The sequence below is a fragment of the Leiobunum rupestre genome, chromosome 5, assembly GCF_980474605.1.
Source record: "Leiobunum rupestre chromosome 5, qqLeiRupe1.1.hap1, whole genome shotgun sequence".
Taxonomy (NCBI): domain Eukaryota; kingdom Metazoa; phylum Arthropoda; class Arachnida; order Opiliones; family Sclerosomatidae; genus Leiobunum; species Leiobunum rupestre.
The window spans coordinates 46,694,115-46,708,985 of NC_143388.1; the positions used below are offsets into that span (position 1 = coordinate 46,694,115).

The 14,871-nt window shown below is 34.4% G+C and overlaps 1 protein-coding gene across 1 annotated transcript in view; it reads left to right on the forward strand.

The window, feature by feature from the left end:
- The first annotated feature begins 9,136 nt into the window (after window positions 1–9,136).
- The window catches only part of LOC149945173 (kin of IRRE-like protein 3), a 76,923-nt gene continuing 71,188 nt past the window's right edge, over window positions 9,137–14,871 (forward strand). Inside the window, exon 1 of the mRNA XM_090176408.1 lies at window positions 9,137–9,209. Within this exon, the coding sequence (XP_090032534.1) occupies window positions 9,137–9,209 (73 nt within the window). The remainder of the gene's footprint in view (window positions 9,210–14,871) is intronic.

The window sequence follows — 14,871 nt, forward strand, 5'->3', positions numbered from 1 at the left end:
AATTCGTTACAGAAATTTAGGCACAATAAATATAATGTTATTAACCCACCTCCACATTTTAAATGCTTATATTGATTTTCTGTTAGATAAAAATGAAAGATTGTAATAATTCGGTCGATCAATTTTTACGAGTATTTTAATGAAATATCATAAAATTTATCTTTGAGATAATTTCATAGCTAACATTTAGGACACCTCGTATATCTTCGACCGTTTTAATTAAATTTGGAAATTTGTTACCAGTAAAGCATTAAATATCGCTCTTTACCAGACAGATTCATTTTCATCATCCGCCGACTTATGTACGGCCAGCGCACAGGCCTCCCTCTGTCATTTAACCACTAGCTAAACGTTTCTCACAAGCATAGTCTCCTTCTTCTTGGGAGGAGGGTGCGCAGAAGAAAACTTTCACAGTGTTTCGTTGCGCCATCTAACGACTGCTAGTAGAACAATTACAAATTATAGCGACCGAAGAAAGCCTGAACACTACGATTGAATCTAAGCATATTATCAGGTATTATTTATCTTTAAGTATTAGGATATTATTATAATAATTTAAAAAAGACAATACGATGTTGGTACCATTATATACTTGGTTTTAAATAATGCTGCATAAGATAATGGAAAAAATGACTAACGAGTACGTTAACCTGTCTCTCAAAAGATTGTGACTAAGCGGTTAATGTTAGTATGGCGGTTATATGGATTTTCTGTACGGTTCTTCAATCGAGACCTTTCCAAGATAAATAATTCAAAACTGAGAAGCGGGACAAATTCAGGGCGTATGAAAATTACGCTTAAAGAAAATTCAATATTGATCTAATGGAGACAAAAGGCATCCGGTGGTGCCAATAGCCTGTAATGAAATATATTGTCTTCGTTATCTTAAAATAGGTGAAATTTTCTAAGATACTTGCTGAGGTTTCGGTTTTCGTCTTGGTCAAATGTGTTTTACCTTTTTTCCCGATTGGTTTTGAACGTAAGGATTTCCTCATAGATTTCGCCTACGAAAATTCCAGATAAAATTTCATAAAACAAATTGGGCAGATAAAATTTCGTCTTTAATCTAATGACAATGCCTATAGTTCAACTTCATTCCAATTTGATCCAAATTATTTAATCACAACAGGATAGCATGTATCTTGTTTTTGTTCGGTACCAATTTGGACCTTAGATCCAGTCATTTTCGTAAGAATGGACGCTGTTTTTTATGGAGTGACCCAGGTCTAACCATATTTTATTACCACCAAAATTTCTATAAGATTATACACGACTTTAGTTTTTTCAAGATTAGCTGTGTACTGGCCTACTTCCATTACATAATAATAATCTTCTTAGAACATTTTCCGTTCTTTAGACCCAGAAAGCCTATCAAACGCAAAAAAATGTTTGACCAAAAATCATGTTGCAAGAAGTCTACGACCGACAGCATTACTGTTTCAATTTGAATTGCGATTTTCAATCTAACTACTAATTTTTTCTTAGGAAGACTTATTTCGTGTACTCTAATGAAATTACTTTTGCTTCAGAATTATCCAAAATATATGTATTTCTGTATTTGGAGAATATCTATATGCTGAGACGGTCGGAATAGTCGCCATATTCTATAGTTATCTCCCGACAGAAGATTGGTGGAAAGGAAAAACCAAAATGAATTTATTTATTCGTAGGCAGAATGGCTAAATTGACAAGCTCCATGCGGACGTTTCCCAGCCAAGAGGGGGGAGGGGGGAACCCTCCGTCACCGGCGTGCCCTTCAATCACGTCGGAAAACGTCAGATTAGGGCACCAATGAGATTCCGGGTGAATTGACTTTCTTCGCGGAATAAGCTTACTTTGAGAGCCCGAATTGGGCCAACGCTAAAAATCATCTCAACATTCACATTATCCCGAAGTATAAGAAATATATTCTTGGTAATATATATGACTATTATTTACTTCGTATTATCCATTAATCTCCCTTATATTTCTGGACCCAATTCATTTAATGATTACCTTATAGCGTAAGAGGATTTATCTCTCAAAGTGTATTACCGTTTGTGCTTTGATGAGAAGATTAACTTGAAGGGGCTTAACCCTCGTTCTATTTTTACTTTTCGTGTAAGCCTGATACTTATGGAAACTGCACTTGTCGAACATATTTGGCCAATCTCACGTAAGAGGTATTTATTTTGGGGAATTAATTGCCTATTACCCTTAACGATCCATTTGCTCCCGCTTATTTATTTCTATGTTTACCGTTTCAGTAGAGGCTTATGCGTTAAATTATCTTATATGTTTTTAACTTCCTTTCATTTCATGTCATTCAATATTAATTTGTAAAGTTAGATCTTAATTTGTTTTGGAAATGGAAAATTAAATGCTCTAGCAAACAATATATAATGTTGGAACATTCTGAAGGGCCAGTTTCCGGTTTTGGGGGGGATAAAGCATGCAGGGTGGGAGGAAACTCGCTCTTGACGTCACAAGCTGTCGAGAGAAAAGAGGAGAACATAAAAAGGCGTCATAAGCAGCTACCTTTTTCACGACAGATACATTATGATATTTGGCTCCCTCTTGAACAGTACCGTATCTTACAATTTCCTTTGATAGAATAAATTTTCCAATTAAAATATATATATATTGCAATGTTTCCTTTTTTCATTAGGGATGCAATAACTTTATACTAGAAATCAAGCTATCCACTGATGATTTGAAAAATACCAATACCAAAGACTAATTTTTTTAATTGTTATTAGGTTTTTGCAATAATATCCTTTGTTATCGTTTTACTGAGAGCCATAGAATGCACAATATTTTTTGATAGACGTCAGCTCAAGTCTTCATTATTGTTCTTTTCCTATTGAGGCGTGCAGTGGATAATTAGTTTTTAAGATGCATACTTTTCAAGCTAGAACCTCTAATCCATTTTTCGGTATGATGTCAATTCTACGTCATATTATTATTTCGACAAACTGACTCGCTTTTGCAAAATACATTTAGTCATAGTTATTATCATGTAAAATAGGGGCTATGCTGGCGTAAAAGGCCACTTTTGACACAATTGGAACGCGTTTATTCGAGAAGATTACTCTTGAAATAATAATTTACTTAGCATCGTACACATTTCTTCTTATTACCAAGGTGTTTATGTAGTTCAATTCTTATCCAAACTGAAAAATACATATTTATTTATTTTACTCATCGCAGTTGTTAAAATATTAATATTTCAAACGGAATAATTATCCTTATCTTAAAATATAAAAACTGCTGTACAGCAACTCTTATATAAGAAATATATCTTCATTGTCTATTTTAAAGAACAAAAACAACGGGGAATGCCGGGCGATCAGAATATTTAGAAGTTTTATAGATCAAAGATAAAGTCGGTCTTTATTCTCGGGTCGAATTTGGAGAAATTTTTCTTTTGTGCTTGAGACGTTAAGACGAGGAAAGTCTTCTCATCCAAAATAGCAGAAGATGAAAGTTATTATTTCTGTTATTCATCTCGGTAAATTGCAGGAAGCTTAAGCCATTTCCGTTCAGTTTCTAATGAGTTTTCTAGGCGACTTATGTGAAATCCACACACCTTTCAAAGCGCCTATGCCATTCCTAATTATCTTTGTCTATCCCATTAAGAAGAGCCTTACAATTTAGCAAAGCATTTTTCTCACCTCCACCTTTGCCATTTCTTTGTTTCATTATTTTCAAAACACTTCGCTTAGAACCTTATTAGCGACTGTCAAAGATAAAGTAATTGATAACTTAATTTCAATTATTGGAAAATTAAGAAACTATTTCAAATTCCTTTGAACTTGGACTTCTTTGCGGAAATGAAAGTAGTTTGTCGCTTGAAACATTTGGCTCGAAATAGTCGTCTCAATAAACGCCGCTCTCCTTTCGCTTCTCCCATGATGTAGTCACTGATCTGAAATATTTTCGGTCGGGTGGTAACAGGGTTGCCAATTCAACCGATAACCAACTTCAATCCGACTTGTAAAATAGATTTGGCGTTTCACTTTCACAATGCTTTTACAAAAGAGACAAGCCTTGCACACGTGTTCGTCCTGGTCGAAGTAAATGATAAATTTTATATGATATAAAGGTAAAAATTTTTCTTCTTTTATATAACCGCCTAAAATGTGGTCTTATTTTCGGCACCGCTCCAAAACCAAGAGACAAGGACTAAATAAAACCTAGCTTTCCATTCTACGCTCTCAGTGCTATTACTCCTTGGGGACTCTCTGATCTGCTTTTATTGAGACACCTAACGTTTAAAAATATTTTAACCAGGATTATTTTTGTCTAAGCCTTTTTAAGTGCTTCATTTTCTAAATTGCTTTTTAGATCTGGTCTAAAAGGTGTATTGACATAGTAAAAACTGTGTAGGTAGCTCTTTATATTTTATTCCTGTAACATTTGTCGAACGGTCCTTAAGCAAAGGTTTTTTTTTATTTTTTATTCAATTTTCTTCTGTACTGCCATTGTTATCAACAAAATCTAAAATTATTTTTCAAAGTATAAATAATGAGGCCGTCCAGGCTATCCCGAGCGTCTTACAGGGGAACGTAGAAATTATCTGTTTTTGGTTGCAGTTCTTACCGTTTACTTACCATACCTGATGTAACATCTCGGCGACACACGGAGTTTTACGTGCAGAAGTAGACATTATATTAATTCATTTAATTTAATTCCAAACGTATGGAAATTAATCGAAAGAACTTGAAAGATCGATTGATCGAAACGTTTGGATGGCGCTTTTAGATCTAATGTCATTAAGTCTCTGGTTTTAAGCTAAAAAAACGGGCTTAGTCTGAGAATCTTAAAATTCTGAGGGAACGACCAAAATCACACGCGCCACGTAGATCACCGAAATTTAGTTTCGGACTATTCATAAAAACTACTACTGTTAGGCAAATTTACCTTTTTATAATTCAAATACATATCGCCAATTTCAATAGAGCAGATTCATATTCTACGATGACATTTTCTAAGATGGGGACCCATTTATAAATTTTCGGAAGCTTATTTAGGAAACTAAAATGAACATCTGTGCAAAGTTTTAATCCTTTCCTATTTATTTTCCTGCTCAAACATGGTCTGGTAAATTAAATGAGTTATCGATTGCATACTTCGTTCGATTAAGCTTAGAAAATAAAGTGAAAAGAAAATTTAAGGGAGCTCATTTTTCAAGTTGGGTTTATAGATTTTCTGACGAAAATTGAATAGTGGCCGATAGAAAATGAACCTATTATAAAGCTCCAGTTCCCAACTCGATCACCGAGACAAAAGCTCTCTTATTATTTTACTAAATTAATAGTCTTCATACGCCTGAAGCGGTCTAATAAAATATTCACCTGAAAGACTGTTTCATATAACTGGGTTTTAAATTATTAACGACTTGCAAATTACCTCAACCAAGCCAATTGGAACAATTTTGAGCTAAGATGTGGTATGAGCCCTAGCAGTGCGGGAAGTTAATTCACTGGGTCCCTTACTCAGATTTATTTTGAATATCTAAAACGAATGATAATTTATATTTTTTATACTTTTTCTGTAATTTTTAAAGCTTTTCTGCGCAGATTTCAGCAAAACAAAGTAGATTAGGGGAAATTTTAAATTTAATGGAATGTATTTTTCAATGTTCCTGGTAAAGGCCTACTACAGGGGTTTGAAAGATGTGAATATATCTGAGTTTCCAAAACTCATTTCAGGACGTTGATGAAACCCCCTTCTTATTAAAACAAAATTTGGCACACAAAAAATAAGTATTTATTTCAGAGACAAACCCAAGCTACGAATCGTTTTAATTTTTCAAATTTCTTATATGTTTTTGATCTGTAAGCACAACTCGGAACCACTCCTTCTGCGTTGAGATTGTAAGTTTCCTGCCTACTGGTAAGAGGGGTTCAGTTTCCCTTTTTCATAGACATTTTCTGAGGTTAATGGTAATGGTAAATGTAGGACGCTGTTGGCTCGCGTGGCTTGAAGGGTTTGCCACCAACCTCCTACGCAATTTAGCCAACCACCGGTAATTGGCTTCACAAGTCACTAGTTGACTTAGGCTAGTGTGTTTCCTTGATTTGAGCTAGTCAGTTTCTTAGAATTACCCGAAATTCATCTGAATACATAAAAGATTAAACAGGGTGAGAGCAATTATGCTCTCAAAGACGCAACGTCATATTTTCATATCTGTAAAACAATTTCCGAAAAGAGCATGTCCTGAAAAGAAAGCTATGACCAAAAAGCACGTCCAGAGATGTCACCGCTACCCTTAAGTCATGGCTAATCAATATCAGTTTTTCAGAGATGGCGCTCGAAGCACTTTTGATGTATTGATCTATGCGATACGCATCAGAGAGAAAGTTGGCGCAACGCTAGTTCAGTTATTCCATGAGGACTCTTAAGCGACTGTGACCCAGAAAAAGTTCCGCTTGAATTTTCCGGCTTTGGAAGATTTTTTTTCCAATCCAATTTGACGTACTTCATAGTTACTTATATTTATTCAGGGCTTTACTCATATATTTTCAAAGAAAAGTAATTAACAAGACTCAAACATAAGTTTTCAAGAAATAACCGAAAAAAAACCAACAATAAATCACTATGATTGTTATTGTCCTGTAGATAGTGATGGTGCGGTTATATCAGAGACAGAGTGTGAATCTTTCGTGACATTCCAAACTTTTGATTGTTTAGATGAGATTGGTGATTTGTTTTTTCCCGAGAAAACGGTGGATTATATTGATTCTCGTTCGTGCAGGTAAGATTTCTATTTCAGTTTGACCACACAGTTACACATCAAAATATTTTGGCTTTAAATCACGGTCTCACTCGAGGGGTAAGACACTCTGCGAACTCGGTGTACACTGCTGTACACTATGGAACTCGCGAACTCTTGAAAATATGTACCTTTAACAGTGCTAAATGCACGAACTCGGTGTACTGATTATCTGAGAATGTCTTACCCCTCGGTCTCACTACCCACTAAATCAGTTCAGTACTGGTCTTAGAACGTTTTATAATTTTTATTTCAAACGGTTACTTTGGTAGTTAGCCTAACTCAAAGTTATTTTTGTTATACCAATTTTACAAATTGTATCTTCGCAACTCGATGTGATCACATGATAAATAGTTAGTAAATGATTAGTTAGTTATTGGATTTTAACTGACATTCCATTGTAACATAAACACAGAAAACATTAGTGAGATTTCAATCCTGAATTACTTAAATGCAAATTAAATTTACTTTAGTAACATAAACCACATTTATCAGACACGTATGAATTTCCGAAACAATTGCGAATTACACATTTATTTTATTAACCAAATCAAAATGTAATTAGAATCACACAAAGCGCGAAAATTAATCTTTCTTAGCTATGTATTTTTATAGTAATTATTCTATTTTCCTTTAGCACAGTGATTTCCCAATTTCCAATTTAGAAAATCGCCATTTCGATAGTCGAAATATCCCGGTTTATTTAAGCTATTTTTTACTATAAGATTTTGGTATATTTCTAAAAAAATACCCTTTTGAAGGCCAAAATAACCATTTTGAATTTCAATATAGCCCATTTGGGCATGCCTGCTATTTAAGTGTAAAGAACACTCTGTAATTTAAAATCAATTGTTTCTGATGTGAGGCATTAAAGATAAAATTTGCCCTAAAATAAACGCTGAATAATTTCAGCCTAAAATTCTTAACGTAAATATAAATATTGCAGAAGCTTTTATAATCCCATTACTTAAATGTGAGAATAATTATTGCATCTTACTAAGACGTTAAACTTTAACAATAATCAAAACAGTGCTACGTACAATGTATTATAAAATTCAAAACCTATTACATTTAAAAAAAAAACCTAAACTTAACCGATGGAGACAGCTTCTGAGCAATTAACGCTAATGGTTTTCCCCGATTTTTTATTTCATACCCCATTTAACATTTCTAATCGGTCTTGAATTTTATTCAACAAATTAAACAGCTGATGCGAAAAGGAACGACACCTTTATCATAGCCGAACGAAGAAGAAACTAATTATTAGAGCTAAAAAAATTGTTTAATACCAAATCATATATTTTGTAAGGAGCAAAATACTTCAGAGGTTTCAAGGACCTTTTCCATAATGTATGTTGCAGAATAACAACGAAATCTAGAAAGCAAATATTGGCTGCGTTCAGCAGAGCTCAACGGACTCACTGATTAAGACCAGTTTCTTATTTTAGAACCTGTTTAAAATGAATGTTTTAATAGTTATTCTATATTCACTATGGCCGATTACTAATCGGTGACATCGGTTTCCTACTGTACGCTTTTTCGCGTTTCAGGTTTTGACGTCACCATAGTCATCGGTTACTCACCGAAGTCATCGGCTGGAAGAGTCGGTTTTGACGTAAAACTACTTTAAAAAAACACCGAGGACTTAATAACAGCGTTCAGCAACTTATGACGTCATTATATGACGAAAAAGCTCATCGGTGGAAAATATCAAATCCATCGGGTTTTTTTCCATTGACTTCTACTGAACGTACCCCCTAATAGATTCATGTTTGGGTATAATTTCAACCTTTTAGCGCTAGTTATCGTATTAGAAGGAAACCAACCAATCGGTATTCCTCGCTCACTTCGCTCAATTCACGGGAAAATAAACCAGCTTATTAATACCAACTTCTTTTTTCGATTCAACTTTAGGAAAAACTTGATGATATTGGAGAAATCAGAATAAGCACCGAACATGGCTATAAATCCTGTCGAAAGATGGCGGTACGGTTTCGAGAAATCTTAAATTATTGATTTGAGCGATCCCGCTGGCTACAGAAAACGCATTAAAGAGTTGGAAACCCACTTCTCCATCAGTGTGGCCTCAGGACGTGGAGCCTTTGGGACTCATCAGTTGTTTGCTGCAGCACCGCGTTCTTCATGTTGCAATTTTTAAAGTGGTTTGCTATAAATATCGGAACCATATTAAACTGGAGGAAGCACCTCGATATATTACGAAAATAAACGAAGACACTTTATTGTGCGGGCTCAAAATATTTTTATAACAAGTGATGGTGCGTTTTAAAATGATCTTTCCTCAAGAAACGTGCGTCGAGAGACACCGTTCTCGTATGTTGTGAATTCACAAGAATACTCTGTAAAGCGATCACGTTCGAAATGTTCAGACATAATTCAACGACCTTATTAATCCTTAGGATACTTTGCTTGTATTTTCTCATTTTTCATGCAGGTAAGCCATTTTTACAGCAATAGTCGTTCACCGGCGTTGACCAAAATTTTTTATAAAAATTGAACGAACATTTCAGGTCAACAATTTTCGTTCAACGCATTACTTTATTTCATACTTGAAATCACTGGTCCTTACGACAAGTTTATAAATTTGAGGCCAGTTAAACAATAAGAAAACTCTGTAATTAAGTATAAAATTAGCAATTTTACATTTTGAAAGTACATTTCAGGTCAACACAGTTCCTCTAACGTAATACTTTTATTTTTCTTAAACCGAAGACCAGTTTCTTAATTTAGGACCTGATTAAAATGAATGTTTTAATAGTTATTCTATATTCACCATTGCCATATAATTGGATTTTAAATATGGAAAAAAAATGTTGATACTAAATTTATTTCCAATATTCGTTATAAAGCAAATTTGATTCATCCAAATAAAGAATAAATATTATAATATAAGAACTAATGAAATAGTAATTGTTATTATCAAACATCACTTTCACAACAGCTAATGACTTCGTACAAATTACAGAAGATCTCGTGTGTATAGGTCTCTCTTCCTCTATAATTCACCGCGTTTCTGTTATTTATACGACATTGCGTTAAGATATAATGCAATTAGTTGCACGAGACACACGATAAGCTGTTATGATATAAGTTAGCTGACCAGTGAAAAGGGTAGTTAATCCACCTTAGACCTTTTTTTTTGTTGGCCCGGCCCGCTCGGCCCGGCCTAATTAAAATTTCTGGCATCTGGTATAGCAGAAGTTTTATCCTTAAGAATCTATTATATTTAATTACATTATTTTACCTTATATTATATTGAAGGGTACATTACAATTCATGACATTTAGTTAAGTATTGATTAGTATATATTTCCAGAATATTGGGGTTCAATTTCTAAAATCGAAAGGTCTACTTGTTTAAACTTACTAAGCTAGATGGCACTTTTCAATCTATGCACACATTCTATTCCGGTTTCAGTACATGCTACTATGGCAGGTGGTTTACCGTTGGTTCATTATCTAGCGGCCAATTACTATAGCAAGTTTCCTCTAGAAGCGTGCACTCAGAAAGTGTTAGATTCCATTAAGCTAAAGCTCGGATATTCAAAGCAAAATCCCAATTTAGAAATGCAGGTATTCCCGCATGGTCATTAGTCATTGATAATTTAGTTTCTGACTGGATCGAGAAAATCAAGTTGCCCGGGCTTCGGATATCTCTCACAACATTTTAAAATCTGAATAGAGGAATAATGTTATTAGAATACTAGTCAAATCTTAAGGCGCCAAAACGGTTTATGTAAAAAATTGAATGGATTTGGCATTTTAGTTTCGGCGTTCACGCTTCTCCTCTTAGATCTTCGAACGATTTAATATATATATATATAAATTTTAAAATAATCATTGAGCAATGATTTTGTTTGATAATGATATTGTGGCCAACTTTAAGATTTGTCCCGATCTCTAAGCAATAAATGCAAACAAGTTCCTCTTAAGTAGGTTATCTGGATTTGGCGAATTTAGTCTTAGAGTTTTCTTATTATACCTATACAAACATTTCTAGGAAATAATTATAAATTTTAATTTAAAATTATCTTAGACAAGTACGCAAAATGCAGACTAAAGCTCTTTCTGTGCACTTTAAGTATGCGTAGTTTTTAATGGTTTTTACTTAAGTATACCTTTAAGGCTTTACAGGAAATTTATTCTTTAGAGTGATTAAAAAATATTTAATTGAAAATATAATAGAAGTGGGTAACTAAACACTTTCTTTGCAACGTCTTTTGGACGAGCTGAAACTCATTTACTTGCACATTTGACAAGACTGAAAATTGCTTACAAATAGTGCGTCAATAATTTGGCAAGTTATCAATTTTCAAAGTGAAATAAAACTTCGAAAAGATATTGACCTCGAAATCACAAATAGAAAAAATTCCCAACCGACTAGCGGAAAACCGGATGATCAACATTTCAACACCAACAATAATTTCTTGGGACTTGTATTGAATTCCTTTAGTCATTGTCTTAAAAATTATCACACACGTTTTACATAGAATGAATACGGAATTAGATAATTTTATTAATAATGTTTAAATAATCCAAATTGCAATTTAATTCCTTATTATACCATTTTGTACGCGTTTTCCACCGTCTTGTTTCCCATTTTCTTTTTCACGTGGTTTAACGCGCTCTCGCACGCGCTTCGGGAGTTTTATTTAATGGTTAGTGTCTTCTCCACCTCGAGGGCTTATGTGCCTAAGTACCACGTTATTTCAAATTCAAATGGTTTAACTTAACCCTTGACCATTTATTAGATACTTCAACCCAACGATTGCGTTCCTATAAGTGCCGGTTTCTACCAATAGAAACTCTTTAAAATGACGCCATCTAATGTATTCTTTAGATAAATCTTTAGAGTAATTTGAAGGTTATAGAAACCTATAAAGTCTTAATGGAGATCTAACGGATTCTTAAGAATTTTTATAGCATGTTTTTGTCACGAGCGCGAGCCTGTAAAATGGCGCCCTTGAAATTTCTTGAATCATTTCCCTTCAAGCTGATAAAAATCTTGTAATAGAAGTTGACAACATTTAATTCATCAAATATCTGGTCAAATTTCATGGCATATTTGCTCCTAGGTCCAATTTAACTTACTGAGCCCGCAACGGTAGGTCTCTTAATAATACTTAATTTATACTCATCTATGATTTAGTTAAATCTGTGAATGGAAAACGCGAGAATATACGGTGAAAATACATCTTATTTTAATAATGATCGTGGCCAAATATTGGTTGATGCGAAAAATTACTACTCTTTGATCTTAAACAAACTATAAAGAATGTTTCAAATAAATTTAAAAAGGATAATCTTAAACGGAAGATTTTAGAAAATATCAGAGATGCACATTATTAATGCTGAGATCATCATTGAATAAAGACCACCCACTTGGGAATTCTTGGTTTAATTATAGGTATTCAAGAAGTATGTTACAGAATTATATCAAAATATATAATGAAAAAGGTATCTCAATTGTTATAATAATAATAATAATATGTTTATAACGTGCATTTCAATAGGACTGAAGCCCTTTTAACAGAGACGCAGGGTAATTTACACAGCGTGGGAGGGTTACGGCTAGCTTTCTCACAGATAACTTTTATTGCTTTAAAGCCTCTAAGTTTTTATGCAAAGAGGAAACCAAAGTAGTCGGAGGAAAACCCCCTTGCAAACTCAACGTAGAAAAAGCTATTTCGAGTTTTCCCCCAGTGCCACAAGTCGGGGATGGCCCCAGGAACCGCGTGCTGAGAGGTGAAAGTGTTAACCACTCAGCCACCCCACTTAAGATATATATTTAAAATTGCAACCTTTGAAATAAATCTATGGTTTGTTATTGCGGCAGGCCAGAGCACACAAGACAACGAAATATCTTGGAATTCAAAAAAATCCTTTGAAATATGCAACCTGGCAACGAGATAATAAAGAGGCCACATAAATGTGGTTCATTAGGTAGTCTTTCAAATTCGAAGCTTTAACACTCTTAAATGGTGGAAGGGTCAGATTATTAATACGATACTGGGAAGAAATTATGGACCAGTGAAGTGATAGAGGAACGTGATTTATTATCATTTCTGAAGAGCGTGTACGGTGTACTACAGCTCAGAAGTCGATTTACGGTAACTTCTAGTTGCTTTCGGTCAACTCTCTAATCGATTTAGATCAATTTAACCTCGTTCAACTACATTTTTTAATGGATTTGGCCAAATATCCTAGCTCTTTGCTAGGTGTTAGCTAGAAATTTTATGTGTATAAACTTCGAAGGTCTAAGGAAAAATATCTTGGCTGAGTTGATTGAGCGTGTTTTACAAGCTGGGAATCTCACTCGAGCCGTGTCACGATAAAATCCGCGTCGATTCGATAATAAGCTTTTTCTGGAATAGGATTTCGCAATTCCTCTTAAGCACTTTTCGAATATGTTATTTTACACATATAGACTCTTTTTGAGAACACAAGAAGGTCTCCCAGAACTCCAGTTTGGGATCGAATAGGGGATCTCTGAACTCAATTTTCTAGTAACACTAATTTCCGAGTGAATGCGCTCCATTAGTGACGGCAGCTAGCCAATGAATTTAGAAATACGCGCTACGTCTAACCTTCGACGTAGCTTAACCGTCGCCCATTTATCCCACTGCATTCGCAGTACGATGATAGTGGATCCTTAAAATTCGATGTTTAGGAATGTATAATTTGCTGGTTTCAGTGTTGTCAGAATTCACTGCAGCCGAATAAAATTGGGTAAACGTTAAACGGAAAGAAAAATTACGCTCTCAAACCATTAGCGTGGTTTGGCAAGCTATTTACCTAGATTACTAAGAGGCAACAATATTCCTTCTATATCGTTTTGAAATAAATACCTTTACGTTAGCAAGCTACTCACGTAATCTCGTAGCAACTCTCTCGACTAATTATCTCTTATGGATTTCGGCAGCCGGACACTCCTTTTGATCATGCCAAGTCTTTCAATTCGAAAACGGAAGTAATTTTCGTCATTTGGTTGACGTATATATAATGCTGGCTTTCCTTTTATTTTTATTAGTTTGAATGTAAGAAAAGAAAAAACTTGTTGAGAGAAAACGGAGTATTGAAGGCGGTTGGGAACCATCCCAAATTTCGGATCTCGGAAAAAATAAACAAAGGTAATTCGGAACGGAAATTGTTTTGAGAAATTATTTCATTCATCGGCATAAATATAAGCGGTAAAAATAAATAAACCAAAAACGGCGAGGCTCCCCCCTAGATTTAAATTTTCAGTCGGTTAAATTTAGGGAAAAAATTAAAAATAGAAGAGAAGACTCTCCCAGATTAAATATTCGTCAATAAACAACCAAATGCCTATATACTCTTTTACGAAGTCGGCCATTTCATTACAGGCCTAATTTAAAGTAGTACAGCCAAGGGCGCCTGCACGTGCTCATCAGCTCGAGACGTCACGTGCATTTGACCGCGTGAAGCGGCCTTGCATGCACTATTTGAAATCAGACCTGTAATAAAATGGTAGCTCTCACACATAAGGATATAAAAGAGTGTATTGGCTAGAACCAAAGCTACCTGTCGATTATTATCTGTGTCCCTAACTATTATTAACTGTTCTCTAACTAAGTATCCAGGGCCCCACTTTTATCGTGGCTTTAGGATTTTGTGACTTTATTTTATTACCTTTTGTTAGAGGATTCCTCCGATTGCAAACAAAGAAAATTCAATTTTGCACGTACACAATCATCCTTGTAACAGACAGATTTTTGAGAGCCATTTTGTATTACAAAAGAAGTATGTGTAAAGTGAAATAATGTACCCTTCAATATGGCATTTCCATAAACTAACGGGGCCGTCTTGTAAATTGATTTTTACCAACTTCTCAATGCTTCTGTAGCTTTTCTACTAAAGAGCGCTAAGGAATTTGTCCATAAGCTTGATTGCACTATCTCAATTTGCAGTCGTAGCAAATTTTTGAACCGACCTGAACACGATAGGAAAAAAACTTATACACTTACCAAGTGTCTACTGCTTAGAGACATTTAAATCATTTTCAATCATTAAGGAGATATTCGAAATTCAAATAATTTCGATAAAATTACCATTAAAAGGAACAAACCATTTTGTTAT